The sequence below is a fragment of the Henckelia pumila genome, chromosome 4 (genome assembly GCF_033568475.1).
Source record: "Henckelia pumila isolate YLH828 chromosome 4, ASM3356847v2, whole genome shotgun sequence".
In the NCBI taxonomy this organism is placed as follows: Eukaryota; Viridiplantae; Streptophyta; class Magnoliopsida; order Lamiales; family Gesneriaceae; genus Henckelia; species Henckelia pumila.
The window spans coordinates 200235240-200253906 of record NC_133123.1 but is presented as its reverse complement, the minus strand read 5'-3'; the positions used below and the strand labels follow the sequence as shown (position 1 = coordinate 200253906).

At 35.8% G+C, this 18667-nt stretch overlaps 1 protein-coding gene across 1 annotated transcript; it reads left to right on the top strand.

The window, feature by feature from the left end:
* The first annotated feature begins 10213 nt into the window (after positions 1-10213).
* Positions 10214-12065, top strand: LOC140862597 (uncharacterized). The gene is made up of 3 exons (XM_073265630.1): positions 10214-10903; positions 11012-11758; positions 11943-12065. The coding sequence occupies exons 1-3, from the start codon at positions 10214-10216 to the stop codon at positions 12063-12065; spliced, it is 1560 nt and encodes a 519-aa protein (XP_073121731.1).
* Positions 12066-18667: the final 6602 nt, after the last annotated feature.

Sequence of the window (18667 nt, the reverse complement as noted above, 5' to 3'; positions counted from 1 at the left end):
CGAGTCTCAGTTGCCCAATATACTAGTGGAGAAGAGTTGCGAGAATTTAGCCTATGGACTGTTGATTGATACTTTTAATGATTATAAATTTTGATCTAAACACGCACACACTTTTATTCGTTGCATTTACCTAATTATTAGTGTTTTTGATTTAATATCCTATATTTGATCCTATGCTACCTTGAAAATTCCTTATGATCTATGAATGTGTGAATTGAACTTGGATAAGGGTGTTTTGAAACGTGAGTTGCGGAGATTGTGAGTTTATGCGGTTATTTGGTTATGACTAAAACTTTCACCTACAAGCAATAATTACCATATCACTTAAAAAGCCTTAACTAAGTTATCTCATACTCCCTAATCTTTACAGGGATCTAAAGTTATACATGCATCCGTAGTAAGCCCTTTGATGACAATTACCTCAAAACTTAGGCACAGCTCCGCGAAAGCCTCCGAAGAACTCCGCCACTTCCGTCTTTCCAATATGACGCCTATAAACCATTAGGACATGATTGATATGCAGTAATGAGGTAAGAATGGAATGAGCAATCCCAAGATCATTCCATTTTATGTGTTTGGTATGCCCATGGGAATAAGAATGTTCATTCCCATGGGAATGCTCATTCCAATTTCATGGGAATAGTGATTCCTTTTCCTACAAGGTGGGAATCACCATTCCATTCCTTCTAATTTCCATTTATTTTTATGTGACAAGATTGTCCTAAATTAACCTCACTAATTAATCTCACGATTAAAAAAATTAATTTTGTTAATTTTGTTATTATTGAAGATTTTAACTTTAATTAAATAAGGGGGTTATTATTTACAATTAAGTATAATTTATTCATATGTTTTAGAAAATATCTCTGATTACGTATTTATTAAAAAATTAAAAAAATGGAAATCAAGTTAATGAATTTATTTTGACAAGAAGTTAATGAATTTATTGATGTAATTGTACTTTATTTTATAAACAAAGGGTAATTGTTTCGTTACAAAAAATTTCATTCAATTCCTACCATTTATTTTGCATTGCCAATCATAAGAATGGAATCAAATTAATGCTAGTCATTCCATTCCATTTTCAATTCCCTAAGATACCGATCATAGATATGGAATATGAAATATCATTCCATTCACATCTTTATTCCATTTCAATATTGATTCCATTCATATCTTATTTCATTCATTCATATCAATCATGCCCTTAAAAGGATCTAAGAACGAGAGAGAGGATTTTGGAAGGTGCACTTGAAATGAAGCCCTCGGCCCTCTATTTATAGACAAAGTTTGGACCGTCTGAATCCTGGGATCGGACCGTCCGAACTCCCCCAGCAACCACGTCCAAACACGTGTCTTGGCTTGTGATGTCATTGCTGATGAAATATGATCGGACCATCCAATCTAACCTTCGGAGCGTCCAATCTGAGCTCCTGTCAAATCAAATCCTCATCCACTTATCCGGATGAGATTGGACCGTCTGATCCCCCTTCGGAGCGTCCGATCCTCACAGAGCCTCCGAACTAGCCTCCAAAATTATTTGGAGCATCCGAACTTCTCGAGACCAGAACCTTTTCCGAGCCCTACTTTGATCCTTAAATCCTGTTTTAGCCCGTTAATCATCATTATATGCTTGATTAACTTATATTGGAGACGGATTACTATATTTTGCCCCACTTAAGAGATTCGTCCTCAAAATCAGGACTAAGGCATCGAAAACACAAAGCTGAACACATCTTATTGCAATACTGCAGTTACAATACAACTTAAATACGAAAATAATATATAATCAAAACAACTTCGGATGTTCAGAACGCATACGACTCTCGAGCTCTCAAGTCTCCTCCTCGGTGTCTCGTCGCTACCATTGAACCATGACCAGAGGAATGCATTTATTCTGAAGCACTTTGTCCTTCATGTCAAGAATTCTGAGTGGTTTCTCCATGACTTAGAAGTACCGGGATTATACTTGATCTCACAATCATAATCCTTGAGAAGATCTAACCATAGATGATGTCTCATGTTCAGCTCCGACTGAGTGAATAGATATTTCAAACTTTTGTGGTCCGAAAAGATCTCGAACCTCTCACCATACAAATAATGACGTCAAATCTTCAGTGTAAACATGATTGCTGCAAGCTACAAATCGTGCAATGGGTAATTCCCTTCGTGGGTCTTCAATTGACTATAAGCATAGGCAATCACATGCCCATTCTGTGTCAACACACAGCCTAACCCTTGAATAGATGCATCAGTAAAAACCGCATAACCCCCGGATCCTGACGGCAATGCAAGAACAGGTGCAATAGCCAGTCGGCCCTTCAACATGTCAAAGTTCTGCTTGCACTCGCTTGACCAGACAAAAGGAACATCTTTCCTTGTCAGTTGTGTCAATGATCTAGCAATTCGCGAGAAATTCTAGATAAATTTCCGATAATATATTGTCAATCCCAAAAAACTATGAAGTTCTGAAGCTGTCATCGGAAGTGACTAATTCAAGATATCTTCAGTCTTACTTGGATCAACAGACACTCCTTTTCGAGAGATAACATGACCAAGAAATACCACTCTGTCAATCCAAAATTTGTGCTTGCTAAATTTGACATATAACTGCCCCTCACGGAAAATCTGCAGTACAATTCTAAAGTGTTGCGCATGTTCTAACACTCCGCAAATAGACTAAAATGTCGTCAATGAAGACAATGAAAAACTTGTCTAGGTAATCGCCGAATACCCTGTTCATCAAATCCATGAACACCGCAGGCGCATTCGTTAACCCAAAAGACATCACTAAAAACTCATAGTGACCATAACGAGTACAAAATGTTGTCTTTGAGATATCCGTATCTCAAATACGCAACTGATGATACCCTGAACGCAAATCAATCTTGGAGTACACGGCGATACCCTGAAGGTGATCAAACAAATCATCAGTCCTTGGCAAATGATATTTGTTCTTAACTATCGCACGATTTAATTGTTTGTATTCGATGCAGAGACGCATGGAACCATTTTCTTATTGACGAACACAACTGGTGCTCCCCAAGGTGATAATGCGCTCGAGAAATTGGTATCGTCCCTGGTACAAGTTCAATCCCGAACTCAACCTCTCGGATAGGAGTAAATCCTGGAATCTTGTTTGAAAATACATCCAGATACTCACAAACTATGGGTAACTCCTCTATAAGTCTGCTATCTACAGACATATCAATCACATGGATAAGGTACTCTTCCCCACCTGCCTCTAAAGCCTGACCGTCCCTCAATTTTGAGACTAGAGGAATAAGAGGTCGCGCTCCCTTACCATAGAGGAACCAACTATCGCCACCAACCAGACAAAACTGTACAATCTTCTGATAACAATCCACCATAGATCTATAAGATGTCAGAAGATCAATACCCAAAATACAGTCAAAACCCTACATCTCTAATATCATAAGGTTGGCTAATATCTCAGAACCCTTAAACTCTAACGTACACCCCAAGACTAAATGCATGGCCAAATCCTAATGACCAGTCGGAGTAGACACAGATAACACTAAGTTTAGAGTTATGTACGGAAACCTATATCTCTTAGGAAATCTTGCTGATATGAAAGAATGCGATGTGCCCGTGTCGATGAGAACAAATGTAGGAATTCCACATAAAATAAATTTACCTGCTATAACGTCCTCATTCTCCTGCTGAATCTGATCCTGACTCAGCGGAAACACCTATTCAGGTACACGTGGTCTCTGATGGGTGCTCCCAATAGACTTCCCTTGTGTCCTCTGCAGAATGAAAGGATGAGAACTAGATCCAGACGCTGATCCTACGATCACCTGTGGACAATCTCTCTTCATATGACCAATCTCGCCACATCGGAAACAAGCTTCTGACTTGCGGCATTTCTCCGTCAGATGATGACCTCCACAATAAGAACACGGTCCCTGTCCCTTCTTCTCAAAGTGATGAACACCCCTTGAACCGGATCAAAAATAAAAAGAAGATACACCTTTATTCTTGAAGCATTGTGCCTTGGATCCTAAATAATTTCCTGGTCGGAAAGAGGAAAAAAGCTACGGTTCCTCTTGAGAGTATTATTCGCCTGGCGGCAATGGTTCACCAACACTTCATACGACGTTGGATCATCGTTGTGAACACCAGCAAATAGATCTCCGGATTGAGCCCTTGCAGAAAAAGATCTTACTTGGCCTCCGAGATGTTGGCAACATAAGGACAGTAAGGTAAAAGTTCAAAGACCTTCAGTTGATACTCTTCAATCAACATACTACCCTGCCTCAGATTCATCAACTCATTAGTATTTGTCTGGCATAGAGCGACAGGAAATTATAATTCCTGGAATGTTGCACGGAATTCTGCCCAAGAAACAAGGCCTCTTGTTGTGATGATCGGTGTGGAAGTAGTTTTCCACCACTTACGGGCATTCCCATGCAAAAGGTATTTCACAGCCTTCATCTTTTGCTCATCGATGCAATGGTACACTTCAAAGCAAGTTTCCATTTCTTCCAACCAGTTTTTAGCCACGTTCAGAGTCTCCCCTCCCTTCAAAGGTTTTCGAGCCGTCTACACGAACATGAGAAAAAATATATATATATATATATATATATATATATATATATATATATATATATATATATATATCTCTTCTCTATGACGATGATGTATCCGCCGTGGTTCTCGACCCTCGTTATCTCCCCAGCGACCACCGACGCTTCCATGACTTTCATTGTCTCGCCCATCCATCTGTCAAAATTGTCAGAACTTATAAACCTCAAAAAATCGATTTACTATATTCCCAAATTCAATGCATTCTCTAATATCAATAAATGTAGTGACCCAACCCGGAGTCACTAATTAATCATAGATTAAGCATGCAAATAAATCTTAAAACGGAATTAAAATAAATCCAGCAAAAACTTAAAGTCCAAATACAACATACACCGGCAGAACAACCGGGTCAATTAAAATATTATACAACCCATCGAAAAGAACTTAAAAAGTCCTTTATAAGAACCTGCACAGAGGAAGGCTCGTCACGCAACCACTGCAGCTCAACGACCGCTGCCTTCGGGTCCGTCCAACCTCAATCTTGCCCCAAGGAATAGGGTGTCCAACACAAAACACTTGGACATGAGCATAACGCTCAGAAAAAAAGTATGAATATACATATATCATGCATGCACATGCAATATGAATGGTACTAAAAAACCTATCAAGAAAAATGCTCACTCAAGGTGCCTTGGTATGTAGCGCGCTGAACCGTCGCATCAGGAGGTGGCTCCCATACCATAAATCAGTGGATATAATCGGTTCCAAGTCCATGAAAAACCATCCACTAAAATATGGGGCTGAGCAACCCCAACTACAGGCTATGCAAAACAAGACATAAAGCTCAACTTGTACATGCATGCCGCATAATATCAATGCACACAATAATGTCACATAAAACATGCAAACACAATACATGTATATTCGACTTGGTATCTCGGATAATACGTATGAATCTCTAAGAAGAAACCCTGAGCACCCTAGCAGTCCAGGTACTCACAGTCCAATCCTATAAGCAATAATTACCATATCTCTTAAAAAGCCTTAACTAAGCTATCTCATACTCCCTAATATCTATAAGAATCCAAATTTATATTTGCGTCCGTAGTCAGCCTTTTGATGACGATTACCTCAAAACTTAGGCACAGCTCCGCAAAAGCCTTCGAAGCGCTCCTCCACTTCCGGCTTTCTAATACGACACCTATAAACCCTTAAAAAGAGCTAAGAACGAGAGAGAGGATTTTGGAAGGTGCACTTGAAATGAAGCCCTCGGCCCTCTATTTATAGATAGAGTTTGGACCGTCCGAACCCTGAGATCGGACCGTCTGAACTCTCCCAACAACCACGTCCGAACATGTGTTTTGGCTTGTGACGTCACTGCTGTCGAAATATGATCGGACCGTCCAATCTAACGATGAGATCGGACCGTCCGATCCCCCTTCGGAGCATCTGATCCTCACAGAGCTTTCGAACTTGTTCGGAGCGTCCGAACTTCCCGAGACCAAAACCTTTTCAAGCCCTAATTTGATCTTTAAATCATGTTTTAGCCGGTTAGTCATCATTATACGCTTGATTAACTTATATTGGAGACGGGCTAATACAAGTTCTGGGATAAGCTAGTGTGTGTAAGTCATAGTCTTGGAGTGGGCTGTTGTAAACTGATTTTAATAGTTCAAGTTTTTTAGAATGAATAGTTTCAAAGTGGAAGAAAGATTGATGTATGAGTCTTTAAAATCTTCGAACATCCATAAACAATTACATGTGTCAATTACTTTTAGTTTATCACACACACACTACAAAAAAAAACTTTTAGAAACAATTTTTTCTACTTTTAAGAGCGATTTTCAACCGCTCTTAAGTTTTTACCATCGGTTATCAAATCATTCTACTTATCATCGTCCCTATATCTAGAGCCGTCAAAACGGGTCAGGCCCGTCGGGCCAGCCCTCCCCATCAGTAAAACTTTTCGGGTTGGGCTAGGCTTTTACTGGCCAGTTTGGAGGCGGGCCTAAACGGGCCAACCCAAACGGGCCGCGGGTTGAGGCAGGGCGGGACGAGACGGCCCGCCTATTTTTAAAAAAAATAAAAATTTTAATTTTTTTTAAAAATTATGTGTATAAAAACATTTTTTTAATAATTTGATTTTAAAATTTTAAAACTAGTATTTGACATATTTTTAAATATATATTTATATTATTTTAAAAAGTGATTTTTTATCTAAAATATAATAGTGAACACATTTTATATGATTGTTTGATTGTTATATTTATTATTTTTTATTGTGTAACATTGTTAATATTTTTTTTTTCAATTTCAAACACTAATTTTGTTTTTTGAATTTTTTATTTATTTTTATTTATTTTAAAATTTTGGCGGGTTGACTCACCTAACCCACAACCCGTGGCGGGGCGGGTTAGGATTTTTATGGCCCGTTTGGAGGCAGGCCTAAACGGACCAACCCAATTGGGCCACGGGCCGCGGGCCGGCCGGCCCGTCCCATCTAACAGTACTACCTATATCTTATAAAAGCGTTTTTTTTAACCGATGGTGAAAATTAGAAAACCGCTCATATTTTTCTTTATAGACATGGTTTGAAGCCGATCTTACACATTGTGCAAATGCAACGGATTTAAACCGCGTCTGTAAGTATGAATATAAGAGCGGTTCAAACCGCTTGGAAAGTTGTTAGCTAGGTTTAAGAACGATTGTAAACTGTCCTAAACTTCATGGATATAAAAGCGATTTTAAAATGATATTGATGTCAAAAAATTAAGAACGGTTTTAAACTATGCTTATATTTTACGGATAAAGAAGCGTTTTAAAAAAACTTATAAGAAGAAATGTAGGAGTGGTTTCAAACCACTCTCGAGCGTGTACGGTGCTAAAACGATTTTCAATTTCTCCTACATGTCTTGATATGGGAGTGTTTTCTGGCCACTTCTAAAGCTATGGATTTAAGAACGATTTTAAACTACGTTTGATACGATTTTTCAGATCAATTTATAACAAAAATGGAAATTAAAATTGAGCTTTTTTAAATTATTAAAATCCAATTTATATTCATTAATGTTTTTATTTTTTTTGTCACTCACACTGTTCCCCAATAAAATTATCAGAAATATAAATTCTCATACATTAAACAATAAAAATTATTCATATTAATATTTCAATTCATAAAACAATATATATCGTTAATAAATAATTATTCAATTGCTAATTAATATAAAATAAATGAATTTTTCCTAATTCAATATGCAACTATAAAGTAAATAAAATTATTTCTCAAAATTATATCTAATCACGACCGACTCTGATAGTATGGTCGGATATCAGCGATCAATTTCATCTGCATTTGATTGAGAACTTGTGTGATGCGGTATATTATCTGCATGCCAAGGTAACCGTCAATGTATATAATAAATATAATTTAACTTCATGAATTCATAATCCTAATATTTTTGAATTGATTGATTAGTATTCAGTTTGTGATTACCAGTATAGGCAATACCTCATGTTTGGAGATGAAGCATCATGATCTTGTTTTCACTTGAAAAATATTTACAAACCAATAAAAAAAGGGGAAAGTCTCGATAAATCCCCATTAGCAAACTCAAATGATTTTTCAGTCCCTGTGTAAGAGAATTTGTGTTCTAGTTCCCTGACAAATGCCTGCAATATGTTTGAGCTCCCTATTTGTAACCAATTGACCAAACTACCCTCAATTTCTTTGATAACCCCACAATACCCACTACTCTTATTTGAAAATAAAAGAAAAAAAATAAACAAAAAGGTAAAGAAGAACGATCAGAGTAAGAACGATCGGTAATTTCCCTCCTTTTTCTTTGTAGATCGGATTAATGAACGATCTGTACTTTCCTTTCATCGCCTTGGGTTTCTTTGTAGATCTGCGTTGACTGAAAAAAACCGTCAATCTTTGTGCTTAGTGCTCATAGTCAATTTTTCCTAGATTTGAAGGTTTTAATTTCGATTTGAAATATTATAAATCGTGGGCGAACATTAGATTGTCCCAAATTGATGTATTGTGTTCGTATTTAAAATGTTGAATCGATGAAATTGTTTGAGATTTTATTATGATTTTAGAGGTTGCGTTTAATTTGTGGCATTGCGATAATTTTACAGATTTGCTTACAATATCAATTTTACACGTCTGTTACTGGGAATGCAGTTCATTTTGTGAAATTTTGTGATAGATTAGCTGGTATTTGTTATTGTTCTCGATTATAATATTTTAATTCCTAATATAATGATGTTAGTTTTAAAACGTACTGTAATTGTTCTTGAAGTTGTTATCGTGTAGTATTTGTCTGTGTGTAATGTGTTATGAATGAGTGTATCATGTTTTGATTTTTTAGCCTGTTTTATGTAGTTTGAGAATGGAATATGAAAATGATTAAGCAATGTTACGTTTTTAGGTTGCTGTAAATAAAAAAAGAAATTTGTCATCTAAATTTTTAGAGGTTGTAGCTTGATGGATGTTTTTGTGAGTCTGGGCAAAAAATGTGCAGAAATATCTCCGAAATCCATGATTTATGGAATTGTTTGAGATTTTGTCATGATTTTAGAGGTTGCGTTTAATTTGGGGCATTGCGATAATTTTACAAATTTGCTTACAATATCCATTTTATATGTCTGTTACTGGGAATGCAGATCATTTTATAGAATTTTGTGATAGATTAGCTGGTATTTCTCATTGTTCTTTATTGTAATGTCTTAATTCCTAATATAATGGTTTTAGTTTTAAATCCTACTGTAATTGTTATTGAATTTGTTATTGTGTGCCTGATTTTTGTAGTTTGATAATGGAATCTAGAAGTGGTCCTTGCAATCTTTCGTTTTTGGGTTGCTGCAAATACAAGAATTAATTGTTTGTCATCTCAATCTTCAGTGGTTGTAGCTTGATGGATATTTTTATGAGTCTAGGCAAAAAATGTGCAGAAATATCTCCGGAATCCATTATTTTTCACTACGTAGCTCCATTGCATAAGATGTTTATGTCTTTGAACGATGATGATGATGTCCTTAATATGATTCATCTTCATATGTGTGTAAAGCTTACGACAATTGAATTGAGGGCAGAGAAAAAAACCGAACACCTCGGCAACTTGAATGATGGGAGGTAAAATATTATATTTATTTATTATTAAACACAATTTCGTACTTCTGTTTTGACAATATTTTAGTACCATGTTTAAGAAATTAAAAACTAAAGGTTAAATATTGTAGATTGGTTCTTACATATTATCAATTCGTTATTTATTTGAAACAAATAAAAATCTGGCAGATATTTTATATTTTTTCTTGTAGTTGTTGTTCTTTTTCATATTCTTAATTGTATATTAAACTGGTAAGGGTTGATGAGGAAGACACGCAGTCGAGGAGTGATAACGAGGTTGAAAAGGCCCCTTGCTCCAATACCATAGATGCCTAGGTTAATTGCATTCGTGGTGTAGGATAAACATTCGAGGGTGCTGCTGAATTTAGGAAATGTTTGAAAAACTATTCTGTTGCTACCAGACGTTCATTTGTGTATGTTAAAAATGACAGTGAGAAGGTTATTGTCATTTTTACTGAGAAGAGCTGTCAATGGAGAATTTATGGTTCGAAACATAAATCAGACAATATTTTTGGCATCAGAAAATGTATGTCGAAGCATAGTTGTGGTGAGAACAATCTACGTAGTAGAGGGCATCCTAGAGCTGATGCGTATTGGATAGCAAATGTCGTGAAAGAAAAATTGATAGGAGAGCCCTCTTATTGTCCTTGTACAATGCAGCAGGACTTGCAAAGAGAATTTGGGGTAGAGTTAGAATACCGCAAAGTTTGGAAGGGTAAAGAGTTGGCGATGCATGATATTCATGGCACAGATGAAGGATGTTATGATAGATTACGATGGTACTGTAGTGCTGTTAAAAAGACTAATCTCGATAGTATTGTTGAGTGTGAGATTGATCCTTTGAACAAAAAATTCAGAAGGTTGTTCATTTGTTTTCATGCATGTGCTGTTGGTTTTGTTAGTGGTTGTAGGCCATTGATTTTTTTGGATGGTACTCATATAAAGAATAAGTATAAAGGATGTATCTTAGTTGCTGTGTCAAAAGATGCAAACGATGATCTTTTCACAATTGCATATGACGTAGTAGATGCTGAGAATGATGTGAACTGGGATTGGTTTTGTTATCATTTGAGAAGTGTGCTCCTTTTCCATCAATGCATTGCATTCGACGAGTTCACATTTTTTTCGGACAGACATCCTAGTATTATCAAGGCAGTGAATCAACTATTTCATGGGAGTGGCCATGCTTATTGTTTGAGACATTTAGTGGATAATTTTGTGAAATAGGTAAATTCTAAATTACGTATCCTTGACCAATTGTACTGTAAAATTTTCATACTATTTTATTATTTTAAGCTGAATGTAAATTGTTTTTCTTCATTTTAGGTGTTGAGAAGTTATCCCAGACATAACAAAAAATATTGGTCTTCGGTATTCAAGAAAGCTGCGTATGCTTCGTCCTTCCAAGAATATGAACAACATATAAACAGTATATTCGAGTCAATGCCACTTGCTAGAGGGTTTATTCTAAATTCTGATCCACAGAGTTGGGCGAATGCGTTGTTTGTTGGTAACAAATGGGGTGTTATAAATAATAATATTACCGAGTGTTGGAATAGTTGGGTTAGGCCAGCTCGTCATCTGCCTATTGTTGGTATGGTGGATCACATACGCGTGCAGATAATGAGCATGATGCACCTAAGGCTTGAATCAACTTTATCCATGAATAAGGAATTAAGTCCAAGAAAAGAAAAGTTTGTTGCAAGCGTATATATCGAATCAAGAACATTAAGAGTGCATCGTTTGTGTAATTGGAAGTTTGAGGTTGTTGATGGTGAAAAGTCATTTGCCGTAGATTTAGCGGATAGAACTTGTTCATGTAGATCTTGGCAGATCAATAAGCTTCCATGCAAGCATGCCTGCTCTGCCATTGAGTTGAAATCGTTGTCATTATATGATTTTTGTGACAGGTATTTCAAAATCGAGATGTATCGTGTGGCTTACAAAGGAATTATTAACCAAATCCCAACCTTTGACACGAGTGAGTCATGTGTTGATGAATCCGATATAATCCAAGCTCCTTGTATGCATAGTCAGCCCGGCCGTAGGAAGACGAAGAGGATACCATCTCAAGTTAATACACGTATGTCAACATGTGGTCTTTGTCATATGAGAGGACACAACAGACGCAGTTGCAAAGAACCTATATAGTAGCTGTAATTGCTTCAAAAATTTGTGTTTCCATTTTTTTGTTATTAGTAAAATTTTGTAATAGACTTTATTAAAAAATTAATCTATTTGCGCTACACATATGCAGGAGAAAGCGATTATTGGAAGGGGGTTCGAGCATGGAATTGCCCTCAAGACAACATACACGTTCGAGCGGAAGCATTGCTGGATTGAACTTGGTTTGAGGCATTTGTGGAACCAACAGTTGTGATATTTGAACTTGATATGTGGTTCTAGTGTACTCTAGGCATTTTGTGTTGTCTTATGTTCTTCCAAAACCAACTGCTTTTGTGGTAAACAATTATGCCACATATTTGACTACAATGTAATGTTCGAATTTGAGAAATGCTCTTTTTCATGGATGTTTCAGTGAAATATGTTTCCCCAATTACGAACTAATCAAATTAGTTGTTCTTTTTAAATTTTCAAATGGAAGGTACTAATTGCTATGTAGTTCGTACAACTTGTAATTAATTTGGAATAAAACTGAATAAATTTAGGACGTATTGTCTGATTATTACAATAAACAGAGCTAGAAGTAAAATTAGCACAAAAACAAAACACGTGCAACCAAAACAACAACATATTTCTACGATATGGTCGGGCCCGGGTGTTGTAGTAGACTGGTTGTCTAGAACATCAGAGGACGAATGCTCCTTCTTCTTATAAATGAACTTTTCTGTTGAATCATGGATGGACGATGATGCAGATTGTTGATTCATTGAATATGCGCAGCTCTCTACACCTTGCTTACTTGGGTCTTGCTTGAAATTTGATGATTTTTGAAGAGATTCACCGTGATAATCATCGTACCAAAAAAATCAATTTTTATGTTGCAGCTCATGAGGACAAATATAATACAACTCTCCCGGGCGGGTCGAACGTGGTCCCGCTCTTCGTAAAATCATTTCTCCGAAACCACATAAACATTGTGGTGCAATCTTCATTTCCATTGTGCTCGATCTTGAAGAATGAAATTTTATTTTGAAAAGAAAAACCATAACCAAACGAGAAAGAAGAAGTGAATGGATAAATTGTACCGACAAAGCTTAATAATGAGGGGTAGGTGGGAGTCAAAGTCTATTTTAATTTTTTTTTATTGTGAGGGTCAAAAGAGTAATTTTAATACATGTGACATGTCATCTTGTTCCATAAATCAAACAGATAATTCCGCATAATTTAAGGATTGTTCTATATATGTGACATTTTGAGCCGATACACCTTAGTCATCTTGGTGCATTTGCAGACGATAAATATCAAGTTCACAATGACATGTCATCTTGTGCCTTAAATCGAACAGATTATTTTGAATATGTCTTGGGTTATTCCAAACATCTGCAGTGTTTTATATGATTTTGGTGCATTCCTTATTGTTCCCCATATCAAAAAAATTATTCTAAATAATTATGAGATTGTTCCTAATAAATGAAATTTTGATACGAAGCCACTTTTACTAGGAGAGTGTGATCCACATGGCCCACAATGTTTGTCCTACAATTGGAACACATTGTTCTCGATTAAATAATATTTATCTCATTTATGCGTACTAGTTGTTCTCGATATCTAATCGAATTGTTCTTAAATATGAGAGGAATTAGAGTAAATGATAGTCCTTGAAGACAAGGAAAAATCATATTAAACAAGTTATAAGTTTGGATTTCGGACAATATACCCCTATTATGTACATTGGATGGCAATGGGCATCCACAAATGGTGCTCTCATTGGGTCAGGATCAATGTTTTTTTCCTACACCTTAGACAATGTAGAGCACAATACATTACTAGACAAACACTTGGAACGCATTGGTTCCTATCAATCTCTAAGGATTGAAAACTCATCTCCACTTATGTCATGCAGTGTATTATATGATTTTGGTTCATATTAACATGGACATGCCTTATTGTTCCCCATATCAAATAAATAATTCTACATAATTATGAGATTGTTCCTAATAAATAAAATTTTGATCCGAAGCCACTTTTACTAGGAGAGTGTGATCCACATGGCCCACGATGTTTGTCCTACAATTGGAACACATTGTTCTCGATTAAATAATATTTATCCCATTTATGCGTACTAGTTGTTCTCGATATCTAATCGAATTGTTCTTAAAGATGAGAGGAATTAGAGTAAATGATAGTCCTTGAAGACAAGGAAACATCATATTAAACAAGTTATAAGTTTGGATTTCGGACAATATACCCCTATTATGTACATTGGATGGCAATGGACATCCACAAATAGTGCTCTCATTGGGTCATGATCAATGTCTTTCTCCTACACCTTAGACAATGTAGAGCACAATACATTACTAGACAAACACTTGGAACGCATTGGTTCCTATCAATCTCTAAGGATTGAAAACTCATCTCCACTTGTGTCATGCAGTGTATTATATGATTTTGGTTCATGTTAACATGGACATGCCTTATTGTTCCTCATATCGAAAAAATTATTCTACATAATTATGAAATTGTTCCTAATAAATGAAATTTTGATCCGAAGCCACTTTTACTAGGAGAGTGTGATCCACATGGCCCACAATGTTTGTCCTACAATTGGAACACATTGTTCTCGATTAAATAATATTTATCACATTTATGCGTACTAGTTGTTCTCGATATCTAATCGAATTGTTCTTAAAGATGAGAGGAATTAGAGTAAATGATAGTCCTTGAAGACAAGGAAACATCATATTAAACAAGTTATAAGTTTGGATTTCGGACAATAAATCCCTATTATGTACATTGGATGGCAATGGGCATCCACAAATGGTGCTCTCATTGGGTCATGATCAATGTCTTTCTCCTACACCTTAGACAATGTAGAGCACAATACATTACTAGACAAACACTTGGAACGCATTGGTTCCTATCAATCTCTAAGGATTGAAAACGCATCTCCACTTGTGTCATGCAGTGTATTATATGATTTTGGTTCATGTTAACATGGGCATGCCTTATTGTTCCCCATATCGAATAAATTATTCTACATAATTATGAGATTGTTCCTAATAAATGAAATTTTGATCTGAAGCCACTTTTACTAGGAGAATGTGATCCACATGGCCCACAATGTTTAATCCCAAATAGAGTTTTACAAAATAATTTAAACATACTTACGTACTGTATCTCCATAAACCATAAAAGCATAGAAAGATTATACATGTTAATCAAAGTTATTTTTCAGCATTCCCCTTTCGTGACATAAAATACTTGCAGCTACTCTTGCACGGTAGGTGTCCATCTTCACAGTCTTTTGATATGTCCACATTTCATCTGAGTCACGGGCTAGAAACTCTACCCACATACATGCATAAACACCACAGTCAAGTGTTTCGTCTTGATGGCGCATACGCTCCCTCAACACATCATAGTCGGGTATGATGAAATTTGAATGATGACGAACCCAACCAACCAAAAAACGTGCCTTCAAATATAAATATTATCAAAATACATTTATATAATTCACATAACATGACACAATGAAGACTCACCAAAGTTCTACATGCCCCTAGGCTAAACGAATCGGAAAGTGAATTCCACATTTTGAATATCCCTTCCTTTGCGTGAAACACTAGCAGAAACCAATCCACTCTGCTATTGATTGGAAAAATGAGGTATTTGCATCTCTTAAACAAATCACCATTCATTTTCTGCAAAAATAACTTCGAGGCAGAAGAGAGTCACGAAAAAAATGAGTCATAATCATTGTTTTGATCCTTCATTTTTTTTCCAAATTTTTTGAAGTGCTCAAACAATTCTGCCTGCAAAAAAAAGAACAAGAAAATTGAAAAACTAACTCAAGTGTATAGTATATCAAACGTAAAACATTTAAATTTTACTAACCTGCACCAAAGTGTCCATGCAAAATATTTCATTTCCATTGTCCACACTGTATTTTTCCATCATGCGCATTTGAACATTTATAATCTCATGACTAACAAGTTTACCAAACAAGAAATCACAGAAAATGGACCCTGGTAAATGGACAATTTCGTCTTGCCAAACATCAACACTACAAGAAAATATGAATTATTTTGTATTCAAAAAAGATCCCAAAAAAAGATTACAAAAAGATTAAAAAAATACACGATCTTTCAGATAGAAAGTCATACGCTATGTCATTACTCGAAAGATATTCTGTCAGCAACTTTTTCTCATCGTCAGTGGCTTTTTCATGTCCACAGAAATATGTTCTACCTTGATATTCACCAGTCCAAGCCTTACTCAAGTCGTTATCAGGTAGCTCCTCAACATCAATTACTTTATTTGCCTACGCCAGAATACACAAAGATGATAAAAAACAATAAAAATTTCCACGAATTAAAATATAGGATTTCAATATCAAATAATCAAGGTTAAAGTAGGTTCCTATCAAAGTCACACCTTTTTTCTGCCCTTTCTCTTTGGCGTGGTATTGGGTGGAGTCACGAACATTGACGATTTTCTTTTCTTTACCCGATCACCCCTCGTTCTGACATTATCGACAATAGAAGATTGGAAATTAATGACTTTCTCAACCTTCTCAGAATTATCATCAATCTCGTCCATCCCACCACTTTTTTCAGAAGTATCCTCGTCAATATGACTTTCAACCACATTGGTTGAAATATCACCTGCAGAAACATTGTTCTCTTTAACCACTTTTGTTACAATATTATCCAACAACTTATCAATCTCATTCAGATCTTCACTGCTACCGTCACATGATCCGTTAAGAGAATTCTCTCCATCGGATTTGCTTTTTTTCATTTCCATGTCACCACTTTCTTCATTTTTATCCTTCTCAAACTCCGCACCAACAACACCTTTTTCATCCCCCAAGTCATCAACACCTATACTTTCTTTCATCTCAAATTCGACACAAGACACACCCTTTCCCTTATCCAATCCGTTAGCACGTACATCTTCACCCTTCTTAAATTCACAAATATCAGGAATTTTGGTCTCAACCAATTTCTGAACAACCTTACCTTCTGCATTCAAATTTTCAGATAAACCAACACTTTTACTCGTAACCATTTGGTCATCATCTGCCCTTTTTTCCTTCAACGAGTAATCAACAGAATTATGGACAGGCACATCAAAAAAATCAAAAAAATTACCACCTTGGTCATGTCTCAAAATCAACTCTTCTTCTTCAATTGTCTTATCGGCCCCATCAACACCGTCATCAGAAATCGGATCATTGTCAACTACAACATCCTTTCCTTTGCGATTTCGAGCAACTTCCTTCTCCAACACTACATTTTCTTTCACATCAAATAGCTTCTTCTTCGCTCCAACTCTCTCAGGTTTCAACTGTGCACAAATGCGTTTCAACATTTTTATCTCAGTCATTTGTTTCTTCACCGTTTTGTCGAGTTCACAATTATCTGGACTGCCTCCTTGTTCCTTCAAAACCAGCAGCACCAACTACAATAATAAACAAATTAATACATAATGATTTTTTATTTCTAAAAATATCAAATAAAGGATGCTACTAGAATTACCTTGTTGTCCAATAACATTTCCTCCTCTGAAAAGGGATATATTGACAAAACCTGATCCACAAATAAATATATATATTAATGCTCCTACATTCAAAATAGGTAAGTAATATGAAAGATACCTTGGTCGAGGATATGGAATCGAAAACCGATTCAGCTTTGACAGCATCCAAATGGATCTTGCTTTTTCCAAAACGAAACAAACGAGAAAAGATATGAACACCACGTGGTACACCTAATGATGGCACTCTCTCGTAAAACCAAGCCTAAGCCAAAAATTATATATTTAAACAAATTTAAAAAATTAATAACATAATAACTGATAGAACTTAATACTCACCATCAATCCAACTGTGCAACCATCCAAGTAAAGTTTGCTTCCTTGATTATCTAATTCTCGGTAAAGAAACCGAAACGCAGCATCTCCCCAAGCAAACTTAAAAAATGTACTCAGATCATCCATATAAGGAAAAATAAAACCAGGAGTAATATAATTACCGGTGGAGAATATTACACAATTGAATACAAAAATAAACATCCGAACAAAATCATCAATGTCAGCTTCGACATTACTACTCACAAGTGAAATAAGCTTTTTTTTAATAACAATCATGTGAGTGTTGCTTATTTTTCCTCCGAAGTGTCGAGACAGGAAGCTTGATTCAAGCTTGAGGTCCAAATCAACTTGTTGACCTCTCTGATGCAAACCAAGCACGATGGAGAAGTCTCTTGACGTGAAAGGAATGGAAATATCACCTCCAACAATGAAAGAGCACGAAGGGCTATCAAATCTTTTAAAGAGATAGTCTACTCTGCCACTACTCACAGGAAGAACTGGCATGTCTATCCATTTACCAACTGGAGTATCCTTTATCCTACTGAGTTGTTTGTTCCCTACAATCGGCTTCAACTCTTCCATGATTTTTTTTACAATAAGCAGGGGAACATCGTGTAAATATTATCTTTCCACTATTTATCAACTCAACATCATCATTTATTTCCTCTTCATCGGCCATTTCTAATATTTAAAAATTTGTACAAAATATTATCATTATCAATTCAAATAATAAAATATGGAATGGTCAAGAACAACCCAATCATATTTGGGAACAATTTATAATATATTTTCAAAAACTGGTCATTTGTCGAATTAGCTATATAAAACTATCCAATATAAATTCACAACAACAAAACCGTCAAATTTCATAACAAAATGTCATTCATTGACAAAGATTGATGTTCTAAGCCAAGATATACTTTAACAAACATCTTCAAGAACAAAACCCTAACAATTATGGATAAAATATATATCATGAAGAAC